General features: G+C 33.8%; 1 protein-coding gene across 4 annotated transcripts in view; it reads left to right on the top strand.

Annotated features, from left to right (window-relative positions):
- The window catches only part of LOC149076178 (eukaryotic translation initiation factor 4 gamma 3-like), a 146,976-nt gene that overhangs the window by 93,224 nt on the left and 34,603 nt on the right, over positions 1 to 19,149 (top strand). For 2 of the 4 annotated variants that reach the window (XM_089243737.1, XM_089243739.1), the window contains exons 10-12: positions 1,307 to 1,437; positions 6,422 to 6,577; positions 11,026 to 11,193. In XM_089243737.1, the coding sequence (XP_089099863.1) occupies positions 1,307 to 1,437; positions 6,422 to 6,577; positions 11,026 to 11,193 (455 nt within the window). The remainder of the gene's footprint in view (positions 1 to 1,306; positions 1,438 to 6,421; positions 6,578 to 11,025; positions 11,194 to 19,149) is intronic. The other 2 variants (XM_089243738.1, XM_089243740.1) reach the window with 1 other exon arrangement.

Below are 19,149 nucleotides of genomic sequence, written 5' to 3'. Positions count from 1 at the left end.
CAATAATTAAACATATCACTTATATTTTTGTATTTTTAATTTATTGTGGATTTTTTTTAAAGTAAGAAATACACTAGAATCTCTTTTACTGATGGGACCAGAAAAAATTTAGAGATACTCTGTGAGCAATAGTTTATACTCAACGAAGGAAAAAAATACAAACAAAATGTGGCAGAAATTTTAAGGAAAGAAATACTGTGTTTTACTTTCATACTCAAAAATGACATCTGTGACTTAAGCAAAATCTACAGCTCTTTTAAGATCATGGTTTGACTATTTCCCTGTGCAATGCACCAACTAGTATTGTTCATTTTGTCCATCAATCATTGCAATGAAATAGGTTCTAAACTCTATTTACTTTCTTGATGCTTCCATACATTTGTTCTAAACTCTATTTACTCTCTTGATGCTTCCATACGTTTGTTCTAAACTCTATTTACTCTCTTGATGCTTCCATACATTTTGAATGTTTCTGATTGTTGGTGAAAGGGTACTGGAAGGAATTCTTAACTTTTACTGTGACTTCACTTTGCTTCATGGTAGAAGTTATTTCTTGAAAACAGTTGAATATCAATTTTTTTTTTCTATCAGAAACCACAAGTTTCTCAGTTTACCTGAGCATAATATCTAGAAAATGGTTTTTTTTTCACTCAAGTTTCTGTTTCTCAGTCATTTCTTTGGTATATCTCAACTTCTAACAAACAAATTACATTTTCTCATGATTACAATGAATATGGGGCCCCCTGACTTCGTTTTTGTCTTCAGATAGAATCACAATTTTTTTACCTGTGTTCCCCATCATTTAATTTGATGTTAATTATTCACTTTGTTATATGTATATGTGTGTGTATGTATGTATGTATGTATGTATATATATATATATATATATATATATATATATATATATATATATGTTACACACATATCCCTTCTATTATATAAGTATTGCATACCTATGAACGTATCATTGTGATGTTTCTAGTTCCTTTCACTTACAAAAAAAAATTTTTTTTTCGATGAACACGAATTAGAATTTGATGTACAGAGATTTCAAAGAAAATGCTTTGGGTCACGGGAGAAAATATGGTTAATTGTACGGTTTTTAATAAGTTATGGTTAATAAGTTTTTTTCCCCTTGGACAGTTTTCTCAGGGAAGTTCTGCTGTAGTACAATAAAGTGCTAGACTTCTGTTATTAACAAAGTGCAATTGTATTTCGTAAAAATATTGAGTCATCAGTATTGCAAATTTTCTTTTAAAGCTTCCTAATTATTGCAGTTCTAAGACTTTATTGTGACGTATTTCAGGTCAGTGGAGTCCGATCAATCCAGAAGGGAAAAAACTCTATGATAGGGATTTTCTCTTGCAACTTCAAGCACAACCAATGTCTCTCAAAAAGCCTACCAACCTGCCTAATCTTGATGTCATTAGAGACAAGGTGTGACTTTTTTTAGAAATATTTTCAGTATACTTATTGCACATGAATAGTGACAAAACTGTGTTCACAGCTCTATCTTTATGTAAGAAAACATTTTTGAGTGTCATTGAAAGTCATATTTCATATTACCTTCAATATAATATATTGTTAGGCTATACTGAAAGTGAATTTCTAGCATCAAATAACCGTACGAAGTATTCCCCCCTTAAATTTAATTTTTTGATATTTGATTCACAGCATTAGAGTAGAAAACTAAGAGGACATGTACTTATGTACAGATGGTCATAAAATAACTTTGCTGATATAACAAGCCTCTAGTGGCCCAAAAATGAATGAATGTAAATGAAATTTGGAATATGGGGGGGGGGGGGGTTCTCAGAGTATGCACTCAAGAATGAGAAGAGAACCAAAACCTAGCTCTTGCAGTTACAACAAAATTTCAAAAAGTGTCACTTTTATGCATTGCTGCAAAGTGCTCAACTCAGTAAAAAACCATAAACAGCATTGGAACAGTACCTGTTGCATGATGAACACGGGTGCTAGATGCAGACCAAGAAACACGTAGAAACAACCAATGCAGATAATATTGTGGCGGAAGTCCTCCAAGGGGTAAACGAACCAATTCCATGATTAAATCTTTCTTTGCTTGTGTCACAGGGACCATTCCAATGCCATTTGAATTTTTTGCAAATGTTTGTGTGTGTTGTCATAACCACTTGAACTAGGGTTTTTCCTTCTCTTCAGCCTTTCAGCACATACTTTGAAATACCTACATCTCAATTTTCATTTTAATTCATTGATTTTTTTGGCCAATAAGGGCTCATATATTGGAAGTGTTTTATGACACCATATACTTGAAAGTGCCACTGAAGCATGTCATTACATATGATTTTTGAGAAATCCCACTCTTCAAAAAATATTTTGGTAAAATAGGTGACACCATTATGATAAGATTGGGAAATTATTTTGCTGTAAAAACAGGGGTGACCATTAAGAGGTGTTTTGCTGTTATAAAGGTGTTTATCTGCACCCTTGTTGGTATTTTTTAATCCCAATGGCTCAATTATTTTCATCATAAAACAAAAACAAGTATTTAACGCTGGGGAAATCTCAAAAAAATTTAGGCTCCAGAACGATTTTTTAGTCCCAAAAAAAATTTCACCCAAAATAATGTTTCTTTTGACTTTTTAAAGGCATAGTTGCCCTTTCATATGTTGGCAGATATGCTGCTATGAATTCCACACATTTTGTGTTGCTCTCAGCTTGCAATTTAATAACTGTATAAAAAATATTTTTAGGCGCCAATACCATTTTCTTTTTTTACTCGCAATGTATGTAAATGAAATATTTGGCACCTGGGATTCGTCCAGCCCTGGTTTTATGCACATATTCTAAGGGATGATTGGATTATATAACATCACCAAATTGTGTGAAATTGAACTTTGTGTCATTATTTTGAAATAATGACTAGTATTTCTATATCCAGTTCCGGTTTATATTGATAGCCTGGCTTTCATGCTGATATCTAATAGGTTATAGGAGTACAATGTATTACTTCATAAAGCTGCAATTCATTTGAAAAAATTTTGCTGCTTTCAATCTTTGTAAAATAAGGATAGTGAAACAATGATACTCTAGGCAGGGTTGGGTTTTTGACATGACAGGCGTCAAAAACTGGTTTAAACTGTCAAAAGCTGGTTTAAACCGTCAAAATCCTAAATGAATGCCTTTTGATAATATTGTGAACACAATAGGTATACAACATGATGAAAAACTTTTTTGCATACCAGAATATTTTATTTTTAAACATTAATTTATTACAATAGTTAAAACAAAATGTTAATTATAATTTGCAATTTTGAATTCTTGAACATAAGAATCTAGAACATATAAAATATAATTTTATGGTTTATTTATCTAAGCTATTCATTACCTGTGTTCAATTTGCTAAGTGGAATAGAGCTGCTTATTTAAAATACGTATGATAGGGCATCAGGGTTAGGTTTTTGATCCCCAGTAACTAACTCTGTATTAAGACTATCAAAATCTTACTGTCAATGATATCAAATAGTTTTTGTTAACTTGATAGATATGTTAAATAAAACATTTACTTTTATGTAGATTATTATATTCAGAATGATAATTACTGAGGAAAAATATCTATTTTGATATTTTAAATTTTCTGATCTGCCCAAAATTTTATTCCATATAAAAATTCTCACGCAGCATCTGTTAATGCACTAATTAAACTCATTTATTTTCACCTAAAAATTTCTTAGATCAGGGTGTATAAATTCACAGAGCTTTAAAGAGTATTTTCAACCAAAGCAGAGCTGACAAGATTTGATACCCAAAGCATTTGTTTTGCACGTTTGAATACAGCTTCAATTGGAAAACCATTGCATTATAAATGCTAGTAAATGTACCACTTCATAGGGCAAAAGTAAGAATAAACCAAGTTTGACATATACAAGCTAGCATTGCCAAATTAAATGACATTTTAGTCCTACAATTTAGTATTTTGATTGCTAGATCTATTTCAATGTTATACACAACAAGAGTATCGTTTTAAGTATCAGTGGTTATCTATATAATTTAACAGAATTTTTTCGCAAAATGCGAAAGAAAATCGTAGAATGCGAAAAAAGTAGTAGCCACTTTCGCAAAAATGCGTACAGGAGGTAGGCAACGAGTAGACATCTAACCATCAATCATTACATTAGGGGTCATTCAAGTATTACGTCAGAATCGGGGGGGGGGGGGGTGTTCAGATTTGCTGACAAGGGGGGGGGGTCAAAAATGGCTAAAAATCTGCTGACTTGAATGGCCCCTTAGCATTGTAGCATTTTGCTAAAGCTTTTCCCCCTATTTTCGCTTTTTTGCGAAAGAAATTTTTTATCCAGCTTAAACCCTGCGCCATACATATATGATGTAATAAACCTTTTTTTAAACTCTTATCTGCTGTAAAACGAGTACAGCTGATGGTTTATATCAATGCACACATATATAAGCAGTTGAAGAAATTTTGGAAGGTCAAGAATTATTTTGAATCAGCGAATGTCAAATCATTCCGTAGTTTTTTCTTTCATGTTTATGCTATGCTTTATTCAAATTGTATATTTTATAAGAAAAAAAAAAATAAATAAATAAATAAATAAATATATATATATATATATATATATATTGTGCAAAATTATTTTGTAGAGAGTAGACAATTATTTTAGAATCATAGTAAATATTTATTCTTTGCATAATATAGTCACTTTAAATATTACATGCAATTAACGTACTCATTTCCAATGGGAATTTTTATATCAAAAAGTAATATTTGAGGTTTTTGATGGAGGGTTTTTGACATGACAGTTTAAACTGCGGTTTAAACTGTCAAAAACTGTCATGTGTCAAAAACCTGTTAACCCTGACTAGGGAATCACTGTAGAAAGATTACCGTTATATCAAGCAGCAACAATTCAACAGCAGTATCATAGACATTTTTCAAAAAGACTTGAAACATAATTTTGAATGATTTATTGTTATATTGAGCATCATTGTAGGTAGGTTTCACTATAATTAAAAAGAGCTTGTAATTTCGTTGGCATAATTGTTTTCACACACAGTTTGGAGGAAAAAGTGTCAGTGAATGAGTTCCTATATTTTAATCAACTGACAATTTCATTCTACCTACATAATTATGTGTTAGTAGCCTCAGGAACTATATTTAGTCTTTTGAAAGATTGGTTAATGGCATCAGTTTATCATGAGCACAGTACCCCAGGTCAATGAGATATTTGCCTGAAGTACCAAAGGATGTTTAGAGGTGTCACGAGTTAGATACCCGGTTCGTCCTTGCCAGAAAACTTCCCTGACACAGGGCTATAACAGAAACTGCGACATGACCACAGAAAAATTGCTAAGGAGGAGCAGGAAAAAACTGCAGGGAGTCCCCATCGAGGGGTTAGTGCACACACCAACCTCTCGATGAGTATAAAAAACAAGCATGCCGTTCAGAATCGACAGTAAATTGTAGGCCTCGTCTAATTAGCCCTTATGTGCATAAAATGACCGTGGTGCGAAAAAATGATCAAATGATCAGTTTATCACATGGATTCTCACAATTTAGTAGAGAAAAGTTTGGTAAAATAAAAATGCACAGCTGGGTGAAAATCTTTTTTTAAAAAAAGTTAAAGTATTTCTACATTTTATTTTTAATGACCTTTGTTCATGAATGATTTTCCATTCCCATTAAAAAAAAAAAAGGTAAAGTGAACTTAAAAACAAGTTGTTAAAGAAAAGAATTTAGTTTCCAAGCTACAGAGCCATGGTTTCATAGAGCCATTCCATTGTTTAGATCAGTAGTTCTTAACCAGGGGTGCAGGAGAGCATTTCTTGTGGTGCGAGATGGAAAAAAAAAATTACACGTTGGGTATTTAAAAAAACAAATAAAAATTGAATTTTCCAATCCTTAAAAAAATATGATCATACCAATATTTTGGCACCTAAGAATCTTGGCTTTCACCTGCAGAAATATTTCACGCAAGACTTGCTTCATAAAAATTTTTTTTTACGATTAGCGATCATACTTATTTTATTTTAGTGGAGACAAAGTGCTGTTATGTACCTACACTACAAAATTCTAACTTAGAAACTTTAGAAATGTCTATACTCTGTAGCAATGTTTCCCAAAGTGGGCAATATCTCCCGTGTGGTGGGTGATGGAAAAGCCCAAGGAGTCGATAGAAGCTACGGATATAACATAGGAATCTATGGGTTCGCTTGAGTCGGAGAGCGATGACAGATCAATTTCTCTGAAGGAGGAGATGGAACAAAAAGTTTACCAAACTATGCTCTATAGTTAAACTGCTGCCTTTCAGTACAATAATCCTTCTACAACTATATTTCTTCTTAATCCACAGAGTATTGTTATATCAAAGTTTAACCTTATTTGAATCCTTCAGATTTTTTAATGTTTTATTTTTTCCCGTAGGCTCAGATTCATAAACTGACAGACACTGTTGTACGGGCTCCCATGCCACCACCAACTATGCAATCAAGAAATTTTGCAGATCATATCTTGCCAACTTTTGCTAGATCAGGACCGCAAAGACTACCAGTATGTGTATATCCCAGCTTAATAAACTGTGTACGTCCTTGTGTTAGCCTTATATCGGTAAAACTTTGCGTTTTTCTGATATTGTCTTTGTGTATGTTTGCTAACTCTGTTTCTTGAATTTCTGTCTTCATAATATTTCCTTGATTGTATTTGGAAAAGAATTTAATTCTGTAAGGAACTGATATGTTATTTCTTGCTACCAATTTCTCAGACAACTAACGTAAACAGGAAACATAACTCTGAATGAATGTCGTTATGATAAAATAATATTTACCTTAAATGACTTTTCTGTAGTATTCAATAAGTAGACATGAAATGTGTGAAAACAAAAATGGATCCTCTCTGTGCCATAGGTTCCTAAGCTCACTTAGCTTACTACTTTTCTCCGAACCATAAAAGTTTTTTTTCTAAATCCTCTGTCAGGCACGATATTTCACATATGTGCAATGCTAAGAAAAATGACCAAGTAATAAGCACAATTGTTTGATTCTTCCATGTATGTTTCTCTTCCTCATGCTTCATGAGCTATTTGTGATGTACAGCCTGAATCCCCAATTCAAATTTTATAAATTCTATAGATGCCATGAACCCAATCATGAAGTTTTTACTCAAAGTACTGTGTGTGTACTTTTCTGTAAATTTAGACTCTTGATGTGGCATGAAAATTTTTCTCCTTTTGTTTTTTTCATGGGGGAAAATTTTTTTTTGATGTTATCCAAGCAATAATTTTGTATTTTTGAAATACAAATGAAAATTTAAATATGACTGAAATGAAAAGGGTTTTTACTTATTACTTTTATTATTAGATTAAGTAAATTCAACTCGCCTTACACACTTTTGTCTACCACGATTATTTTGCAGAACCAATTTATTGTATTCAAAGTGAGGGGCACCTGTATTGTACATACTGGTTGACAGTTGTATTATGCAAACAGTTACCGCATTATGTGTGTGTTGCTTCTGCTCCCCCACACCCACCAGATTATCCTGGTGTTCCAAAAGCTGGTTTTCTTATTTTAGTAACTTGAATTCACTGAAAAGGGTTCGATTTGTTATAATTTGTCTTGGAAAACTATATGAAATTCAATTCTTTCCAAATACAATCTCTTGCTGTGTTGAATGCATTGTATTGTTGCTTTGTGTGTTGTACTGATAATGTTCTATTAACACTAACTCTGTCAACATGTATATATTGTGCTTTTTGCTAATTGTTCGTTTTTGTGTAATGCAGCTGTGTTGTTGAAACCTCGTAGCCAGATATTGTTTCCGGCTATGAGGTTTCTGTATTAAAAACACATAGCTTTTAAGTTGTAATTTCCTGCTATAATTTGCACTTATAAATTTGCTTCTTTGAGGAAAGACCCCTACATTTCACACGTGCAAATTTTTTTAATTTGAAGCTCACTAGTATGTAAACATAATGTGTGAAATATGGTGGATCCCGCTTATAATGTTCTCCCAAAAATAGTCATGAAAAACCATAAGCAGGAAAACACTTTAAACAGAAAATCTAATGAGAATTAGAGTTGGATCCATGAAAATAAGTCTTAATAAGTTGGATCATAATTGGGATCGACCGTAAATGCTACTATTTTCAGTTTATATAGAACAAGGTAGGAACTTCATCACAGCATTCTGATGGTGATTTGTATTACCACTAATGAAGTCTTAAGGGGTTGTCAAGTTAAGTTGAAAGGGGGTGGTTATGTAATAAAGTTTTTTCTAAAAATAAAGTAAAAATTTTATCCTTGTAGCAGGTCAGTGAGTCATTTATTTTTTAAAAAAATGTACCATAATTTTATACATTTAACCCGCAGATGCAAATTTTGTTACTTTGAGTAAGAAACGCCGTTGTATAGTCAGCAGCTGTGTATAATTTACATGCGTAAATTTCATTCATCCATAATAAAATCGTGAGGAATAGAAGGGATTATTTATCATGGTTTTTGTAGAAAAAATTGGAATTTTTCTATTGCCATCTATAAATCATTAAAAAATTACTTTCACAGACTATATTTCAAATTTCTATTCCTATATCTCAGAAAAAAGCTGCAGATATGACACAGCGGTATATAATCTGTGCTTAGAATTTCCTGTTTTCTAGCGTATTGAATTTTCCTATGTGTAATCCTGAAATTATGTTAAAAAAAAAAAAATTCTTATTCTAAAAATGTCAGAAAAAAAAGCTGTAGGTAATGTAAAACAGCATATAAACCACACTAAGGAATTCACATGCTTTTTCAACAATTGTCCACAGGTTATCACAAATTGCTGGCACTTGTCAAATGTTTATTGTATAAATGTGAAATGAAAACATTGCAACACTTCCTCTTAATTGTATTGGTCAATATTTGGTATAAATTCCTCTGGAAAGAAAATGGGGCATATGAATTGTAATAAACTCTAGAGATCTTAAGAAGTAGTAATATGTAAGCAGTAAGCTCTATATACAGTCGCATCCTGTTATAACAAACTTTTAGAGACTGGAGAAATCACTTCATTATAACAATTGCATTATAAATTAATTCCAGGTCTTTACGTTGTTATGTAAACTTATCTGGGGATTGGAAAAGTGTTCTTTAAAATGAGATTTTTGCTACAACAGTATTTGTTAAAACAGGATTAGACTATATTTATATATAAAATTAAAAATGAAACTTGGATGGGTGCTTTGAATGATTTGTCATATGCATGAAATTGATCTCTCTTAATTGAGTTTTCTTTGATTCATATAACTTTAGATGCAAAAGTAACATGGCTTTATGCATGCGACAGTCAATGTGTTTAACTGAATGAATGTTTTTGTATTGCTTTTTTTGATGGATTGAAAATTTGTTGATGTTGCTAGGAATAATTATGAGGTAAAGTAGAAAATAATCTGCTTTTTTTGTCAGTTTATTTCCACAAATGTAGGGATTGATGAACAGAACCATGACTAATCTGCAGAGAGCATATTATATTGTTGATCAATTGCTGGCTTGGCTTACCATTGCTTTGAAATTTCCAAGTCTAGGCCAGTGGTGGAAATTCACCTACTTCTGATTTTGTGCATCTTTAAACTTTGACTTGTGCATTTCATAGAGTAGAAATCTGGGAGACTTGGCAGCTATCTCTCAGATGCCTGAAAAATTCTTATCTCCCGAATTTCATCCGTGATTGTAAAAAATCCCTACATTGGGGAAAAAATTATTCCGAAAGAATTTAATCGGGAAAAAAACCCTGCTTTGTAAGCGTTGTCACAATTTTGTCAAATCGCAAAAGAAAATTCATTTTTGGGGGAAAAAACACAAAATTCGCCAATCAGCAAGTGTCAATCCGGCCTTTTGAAATCCAAAATTGGCGCGATCGCGTGTTCTGCTTTATACATGTATCCCGTTTCGGCCCTGACGGAGATTTTTTGGTTTGTGAGATATTGATTTTTGAGAGGTAATTTAAATCCAAGGATTTCAACCTACTGGTTGGCCATGATTGGCGATGGCTTGCACGGTGTCAGTTTTTGCAATGGAAAAATATCCCTAAAATGTTTTAAAGATCCTTATTTTACATATATTTCTGTATGGAATTTAAAAATTCGTGAGGTTTTCTCGCGAATTCATTTTCTAAAGTTTGCATGTATGGCATTTTCTCAAGTGGTAGACCCTATCCCTGTGTTCTAATCCTATTATGAATTTCAGTTTTTGGGACACCTTTTGACTGGAGCAATCAGACCACTGTATTTTGTTCATACCTGGTGTAAACTGCTTGAGGGAAAGAGGCTAATCTTAAGAAAGTGGGGCAATTGCCCCTCCCCAAGAATTTGAGAGCAAAAAAAGAAAAAAAAATTTGTTTTTCACATAAAATGCTGGATGCATGATCCCTGGGTAGAATGTACTTCCAACAAATCTCCCACTGATCTATGCTTGGCGTCTGTGCCCGCGTGCTGGCAGAGCTGTGATATTTACAATTAAACAGAAGGAAGAAAAATGATATTAATGCCATATTTTGATAAAATTTGACTAAGCAGTATGCATGCGTAGAAGGCAGTGACAAACCTTAAAATATGTTATGGCAAAAGTGCAGGTAATGTTTTACCTTCTTGTATGGTATGTGTTACCATCACCAATATCAGTTTTTAATTTAAAAGAATCTAACCATTTATCCTTTATCTTTAACATAAAAAAATATTCAATTTTTTTTTTATAATAACTCCTCGCGTATTCCCAAGGGATCATTATGATCTGTTCAGGGCATTGTATGTTGAAGGTTTGCTTTCAAATTTTCCTTTTGACAGTTCATTGAGAGAGATGAAAAATCTTTTTTTTTGGCTGATAATATTTTAAAATCTAAATTTAACAGAACCTACCTTCTGTATCCTTTTAAAAAGTTTGAAATTGCATTACCATGAAAATAGAAAATGTGTAAAATCGAAGGTTAATTTTGTTCTATTAATTTGTCTTTATTTTTCATTATTTTTATGTTTTTCATTTTGTTTTATTTAGCCTCATGGTAACATAAACAGGAGGAGTCAACCTGGAAAAGATAAACAAAAAAAAGTCATATCATTTTCTAGCTCCTTGACTCATGCTGTTAAACTACATGAAGCAGATAATGCTTGGAGGCCACAATATAAACAAGACTCTGACATAGGGGAAACTACCAGGACTGAGGTAGATGATCAATTTTGTATGCTGAAATACAGTTGCACTAGTCTGTCTTGAAATTGTCTATGTCAAACACATTTTCCTGTACTTTTCGTCCTAATTTGAGGTATTTTCCATGTTCACCTTTATAATTTCCCCCTCCAAACTTTTTTTGAATCTGAATTTTTTAAATACAAATGTTCAGTTGTGGCCATATCTTGAGTAAAGAAAAATTGTGTACAGCATTAGTGTTCTTGATGTCCTAAACTAGTTTTTATCATAACACACGGGTTTCCAACATAGTGTCCAAAACCTTGCCAACTTCAATTTTGACGAACGTATGGAATGACTATTTTTTTTCAAAGTTTGCACAAGGACTTTTTGATCCAAATTGGTCCTCTGATCAAGGAATCAAATTCAGAATTTGAGGGATTGAAGGTGAATGACCGAGTTCTAAGCATAAAAAAAAAATTGTCCAGGAAAATTAAGACACTTAAAATAAAAATGATGAATATTTTTTGTAATATAGAGATTTGCAGACACCACCTGAACATCTGGGAAAGCCCTTATTCACACTTTATTTCTGATTTGATTCATGAGGTTCTGCTGTATCTTCTTACAGCTTTTCTGTTGTAATTTGTATTGCTATATGGTATTTCACTTAAAATCATGTTTTGATCAAACCTGTTCAAATAATGATAAAAATATTCTCTAATAGAGGCGAACTGATGTGATACGAATCACTTTGAGTAAAAACATTTCATCACTCAAAATTGCTATGGTAGGACAAAGTTATTTAAAAAAGTACAGGAATAGGATATCATTGTTTTTAAATCAAGGTGACCACTCAGCTTTACACCAGTGCTTACACATTGAAGCACATTTAGGGGTGCCAGTAAAATTTATTGGAGCCAAGCAATTTTTTTTCCTAGAAAAATTATCCAAAATATGTTGATTTCCTGGCTGGTTAACAAATGCTTAGGCTCACAAATTTTTTAGGTTCCCCCCCCCCCATGGTTTTCCAGCCTCTACTAACAAACGTTTATACGGATGCGCATGCAAACTTAACACAGCCCGTTATAAGCTAAAATTTATCACCAGCTTTACTGTAGCTCAAACCCGATCAAAACATGTCCATCGTGGCATCTCCTTTGAGATGCACTTCCGCCTTGCTTTCAGAAAGCTTTTGAACCATTTCATGTACAATGAAAGATTGGGCTAAGAAGAAAAATGAATTCATTGAAAAAAAGAAGCCTAGGTTTAAATGTTTCCACTATACACAGTGTGACACTGCAAGTATACGTAAACAGTATTTTAGGAGATTATCTAATCCATTTGCATGCATTAATTCAAAGAAATGAGTTGATCACATGGCATATGGGGGATACCTATGAACCCATGGTTATGATCATAGTGGGAAATAAAAAGATCAGTTTCTTATAATTCTTTAAATTCGTTCATCTAGTTGTGAAACTGTTCATTTCAGCCTTTGGTCAGTTTTTGTCTTTTTTATAGTTTTTCTTATTATTTTATTGAAACTTTAAATTTTTTGGGTAATATCTGGAATGAATTAAACAATTTCCCATAGAAACCTATCAGGAATTATGCAACAAACATTTTGGCGTATAAAAATGGTTTTGGAACGAATTAATAATTGTTAGCCAAAGTATCACTGTTATCTTTTTATTGTTCTGGGATTTTGACCCTGTTCAGTGTTAATATTAGCACAGAGGGATATAAGTCCCAGAAATTTTGTATTGCCCTCAGACTCCAATCTAGTAACAGAAATATACATAGCATAGGTGCTAAAACTTCTGATTTACCCAAAAGCCTTCAGATTTTTCAGCCTTATTAAAATCTTCCGGTCTGAAATCTAATTCTTCTTTTTTTTTGCATCTTCATAGCAAAAATCCCTAAAAGTCTTTAAATTGAGCTTTGTTTGAATGGAAAATCCCTAAAGAAAATACTCTTTCAGCTCTTGTAATTTCAGGCTGACTCCACTTTTTCAGGAAAAATATGTAGAATCAGGATTTCTCAAGTTCGAAAAATCGGTAGTTGTAGCCAAATATATGAAAAGCAAGCAGTGTGGCTAATTATAGCTAAAAAAAATCGGGACAATGAAAAATGTGTTCTAGAAAAACAGGACTTATGTATGGTCACCCGTTGAAATTTCAAAAAAGTTTCCAAATTTTCCCTTTTTATTTGTTTAACATGTTTTCTTTGATGAGAATGTGTTGTCACATGATAAACTACAGATTTTTCAAGTCTGTGAATTGGCACCTATGACATAGAAAATTTTAAGATACCAGCACAAATTTTTCAGTTATCATGGTAATCTGGCACATGGGATTTGTCAAGCCTTTGAATTAGAGACCATCGCTATCATAGATTAGAAGTTACTCCAAAAATGTATTGTAAGTAATACTGTAGCATATTGCTTCAGCTTTGTCCTTTGATTCTTGCATCCATTATATAAGTCACTGGCAAACTCAAAGAAACATTGGCAATTTCCAGATTAAGTCGTTTATTAATATGTAAATCACAATTAAATTACATTATAATTTGTTAATTTAATTTTTATCATTAAGCAAGAATAGGCGTGATCTCAATGTATAAGATATGAATAGACCTCACCCATTTATGTTCACAATCCACACAGACTAAGATCAAGATGATTTCTCTGGGGAATCAGACAGTGATTGATTCACTCTAAACAATGGAAGTTAATGATCACAGTTTGGGAATCAGCACGTGGATGACGAAGCATGCGCTAGTAGCGGAAAAATCACAATTCAAGAATCAGCACATGAATGACATGGCACATGCTATTAGTGGGAAGATCACGATTCGATAATCGCACATAGAAGACGTAGTTCACCAAGATATCAGAAGTTAGTAGATAGGAAGATGGTCGTCATATTCCTCACTTGACGAAATCATCGCTTTTTGTTGTAAGCTCCTTTGAGTATCCTGGAATGCCATACTGCACATGGTTCGTACGGTCCTTGAAAACCTTGAAAAGTCCTTGAAAAAAAAATTCTGTGAGAGTCCTTGTGTGTGAAAAATTTGTTTTTTCCGAAATAGTTTTTGCCATTTTTTTTTTTTACTCCGTAAGTGACGTCCTATTAGCCTTTACAACAAATAACCCTGGATAGTTGGATTTAAAGCAAGTTTTTTCCCATTATTCTTAAGCTGGGTTTTCGTAGGAGCAGGTTCTCTGTGCCGCGTGCAAAGTGAATCACCCAGTGTGACTTGCCGTCCACTCACCAATAATACAAGTTCGACTGTTTTCCTAGAGAGCAAAGCCTCACGGCAGTGTTTTACGTTGGGTGTGATTGGCCGATTGCTTCTGGAGGAGTCAAATGCATTGTGCGCCACTCGTTTTACCGATCTTCTCTTCATTTTTGTTTTCTTTCACTTCCCTTCATCGAGCTCGATGCTTCCCTTCAAGCCGGAGTATGCAAATGACAGAGTAGCTGATTCGCCACTGTAGAAATACACAAACGCGTAGTGTGATTATGTAACACGTTTCTGTCGACGCGAAATGATCCAGTTCGGTTCATGCGGTGCCAAAAACCTATGTCGGAATGTTTTTTCCCTTTTTATTCTCTGTGCACGTGGAACCGCTGGGCCAGACGCAATATGTAAATCGCGGGCGGCATGCTCTCACCCTCACGGGAGCTCAGCTTTATACTGTAGGCTGGTTTTTTTCCGCGTGCATGTCAGGATTTTTTTTTCTCCCTGAGATTGCCGGTTGTTATTTGTCGGCCGTTTTATTTATTTTTTTTATGATCGTAAATGATCTTGTTTTTTTCCTTGCAACTTTTATGGAATAAAAGCTAGTGTTCAAAATGAAATTCCGATCATTGTTTTTTTTTTCTTCAGCTCAGTCGGCACGCTCTGGCCCCCAGCAACCCACTTCTAGGAAAACCCGGCTTTATGGTAGCATGTATCCTGCGATCGTATGTAGACGTATTTGGAGTCGTTGGAGGTCATTAAACTTTTGTACTAGGTATTTTTTCTGGAGGATTTGAGAAATCAATATCTTAGAAAAAAAAGTTTCCTAATTTTTGCCGAAATAATTTCAGCCTTTCGGTCCGTGAGTGAAGCTTCCTCTGATTACTGTCAATCATAGGCGGAGATTGACTTGGAAGTCTGGGGGGGGGGCACTATGATGATGTCAATTCATATATGCATATATACATTAGAGCAGTCAACTTCACCTTTCACGTTAGGGCCCCCCCCGTATCTCCGCCCATGCTGTCAAGAAAATATTTATTTAGGAGTGATGTGAAGCGCTTGTACAAGGTTCTTTAAAGAAAGGAAACAAAAAATGAGTAGCAAGTGTTTGTACTTTTAATTACTTGTGGCTGAAAAATCCCTTCTGTCAAGATTGGTTGCTGAGTGTGCCAGACAAAAATGCCGCCAAATACGAGCTGTTCTTCAATGGATGAATCGGCACTGAAATCCATTGAGCTTATATTACTGGAGGGAGTATGACGCAGGGCCATAACTAGGATTTTTGTATTGTCTTGCCGCTCCCACCAATTCGATAATTTTATAACGGTGTTCACCTAAAAATTGCCACCCAGGGCAGTTTTGCCCCCCCCCCATAGTAGAACTCCTTAATACACGTTGATGTAGTTTTACCCTGTAGTATCGGTGCTGGTATGACGTCAGTGGCCTACATCATTCCTTGGAAGATCATGTGACGTGTTGAATGTCGGCGCATCTCCGTTATTTTCTAATGGCATCCATAGTTGTTTAAAACAATAAATGAAAGAAATAATTTCAGTATCGATGATATGATTCCAAAATTAATGAAAGAGATAGTTCCAAAATTAATGAAAGAGATAGTTCCAGAATTAATGAAAGAAATAGTTCCAGAATTAATGAGAGAGAATTCCAAAATTAATGAGAGAGAATTCCAAAATTAATGAAAAACGACTTCAGCATTGATAAAAGAGAATTCCAAAATTTATAAAGCAATAATTCCAGAATTAATGAAATAATTTTAGACTCAATAAAAGAAAGAATTTCAGCATTAGCGAAAGAAACAAATCCAGAATTGATGAAAGAAATTCAGAATTAATGAAAGAAATAATTTTTCTTTTTCTATCTTTAGAAGAATTCTTTCTTTTTTTTAGTCAAAAGAAAATTAATTGCAATATTTAGAGACTAAACTACGTTTCAATGGGGAAATTGACAGGCACGAACTGTGTTGTTCGATGTGTCATATGTTTTGTATGATATGTGTGTGTGGCCTCCTTTATTCATTACGGATAATGTGAAATAAAGTAGGTAGAAATGTAATCTCTGAAAGTTTTAATCAAAATTAAATATGCTCCTATTCATGTGAAAAATATGCGTTTGTAAAAAAAGTCCTTGAATTTTTTTTCGTTGGAAGAGTACGAACCATGCTGCAGACATGTGGACATAAATCACATTACAACGACCATATCTCACATCAAACACTTTGTCCTTCTAAAAATATACAAACTCCTCAAAGAACTAGATGAGAAAAATCATTAGAATAAAACGACTACCTGGACCAGCCATAGTAGTCTTAAGCACAGAGTAAGATTAGTCACACACATTAACTATTAACACAAAATCATAAGATGTTAGCAAATTATTGTGAACAGCCTCCCTGCTCGACACTGGAAGCTGCTTCTAGCACAGCTGGATGAACAAAGAAATGTGATGTCTTGCCGGACTATTTATAGTGAAGGTGAACAGGTTTATTCTCGGACCAATCTTTGTACGGCAAGCACTCGTCGTAGGAAGAAATTGGTGACATCATTCAGACGATTTGCATGTGGACATGTGCCGTTGAGTTATGTTCAACATTATTAAGTTTTCGTGTCAATAGTCTCAACATGATGACGTTTATTAGGCTCTCCCCACATTGTTTACATGGCTATTTTATTATGAGATCATGGAACTATTAATACATTTTTGACCGGTCATGAGTAAACTCGTGTCATGCCAAAACGTTGCTGACCGGCCATGAGTAAACTCGTATCATGCCAAAATGTTGCTGACCGGCTATGAGTAAACTCGTGTCATGCCAAAACGTTGCTGACCGGCCATAAGTAAACTCGTGATATGTGTGCCTTTGTTTTGCGTCAGCTTCATTCGGTCTGTGCATTCTTCGAGAGCATAGAGTATAATTGTTGTTCATCACACCGCAAGCTCCTTTAGCTAATATTACCTGTCAAGTTGTGTCCCCTTTGCTATAAAAAAGAAATTTCAACCCTGACGGAACGATGAAGAAACCTTCAATGAATTATACGCGGATGATTTATCTGATTGTCAAAGTGATTTTGAAATAAATGATACTTTATCGGAAGACAGTGATGAATCTGATATTAGGCCAACAAAATGAAGAAATGTAATAGAATCTGATAGTGACAATGATTTGGAAGAAGAGTGGATCGAGGATAATATAACACCAACCGTAGAAGATTATTTAAACATTCCTGCTGTAAGAGGTAACGGCTTTACTTTTTGATAGTGATTTTTTTTATTTAATTGTTACGCAAACCAATTTGTACCACTCTCAAATGAAAGAATTCCGTAAAAACTCTGTGAAAATGTTACCATGGACAGATGTTACCGCTAACAAAATAAAAAAGTTTTTGGATTACTGATACTCATGGGCGAAACCAAAAAATCTCATTGGAGAGATTATTGGTCAATGGACCCTTTGGTTGAAACACCAAAATTCTTAAAACTATGTCCAGAATGAGATTTGACCAAATTCTTACTTTTTTTCATCTGAACGACAATACATAACAATACATACATCTACTGGAGACGGGCTTTGCAAAATTAGACTGCTTTTGGATTATATTATTCTGAAATTTCAATCCCTATACATATCCAAAAAGGAGTTAGCTCTAGACGAAGCAATGGTACCATGCAGAGGACACCTTAGCTTCAGGACGAAAAAGGACGATCTGGCAAAGATAATAAAATATGCAATTTTAGTTAGAATGCTTTGTGAAAGAGTACATATGAAACTTGGAAGTCTATTCGGGACAAGGAAAAAAGTTACAAGAACCCATATTGTCTATGTTGGAGCCATACCTTGGTCATTGGCATCATATATACTAAGACAATTATTATAACAGCGTTTCTACAGCCGAAGTATTACTAAGAAAGAAAACACTAGTCTGGTACCATACAGGAAAACTGTGGCTTACCAGAGATTCTAATAGAAAAGTTCAAAAGTCTACGTAAAGGAGAAATGACTTTTATGGAAAGGACCTATTGTTCTTATCGCGTGGAAGGATAAAAGACTAGTGCGCATGATAACTATTCATGATGCTTCTCTGAAATCAAGTGGCAAGCGAAAAAGAAATTCTATGGATGATACGGTTAAACATACGTGTATATTACAATACAATAAACACATAAAAGGAGTCTATCGTGCAGATCAGTATTTGGTGAACAGTAGTCTCTTACGAAAAAGTTTAAGATGGTCAAAAAAATTAGCATTCTTTCTCATAAACTGCACTTTGTTCAATGCATTCAAAATTTACTGTAACTATCGGTCACAAAATAAACTAAGATACAAAAAATTTCTACTGGAAGTAGCTAGGGAATGGATAACTGTAGATTCCAATGAATGCAGTATAGTATGTGATGCTTCCTTTAGTGTTTCTGCAACGGCTCCTTACATGAATGAATGAATATTTAACTTCTTACAATGATCTACCCAACAGACTTTCCGGACAGCTAAGAGACCACGTTTTAGAAAAAATAGTAACTGGTAGAAAAAAAAATCCAACTAGAACTTGTAGAGTATGCTCTTCAAAAGGAAAACACAGCGAAACAAAACCAAAGATATATTCGCAAAACCTGTTGTGTACCATTACACATAGGTGATTGCTACATCTCTTATCATACCAAAAAATATATAAAAAATGAAACATTGAAACAAAATTCACATTTATATATTAAACCATTATAAAAAGA

Source organism: Pholcus phalangioides, unplaced genomic scaffold, assembly GCF_987345545.1.
Source record: "Pholcus phalangioides strain wild (caught in Gottingen) unplaced genomic scaffold, Ppha-v1.0 ptg000015l_1, whole genome shotgun sequence".
Taxonomy (NCBI): domain Eukaryota; kingdom Metazoa; phylum Arthropoda; class Arachnida; order Araneae; family Pholcidae; genus Pholcus; species Pholcus phalangioides.
Note: the sequence above shows the minus strand (reverse complement) of the source record. Positions and strands in the feature narration are given on the sequence as shown.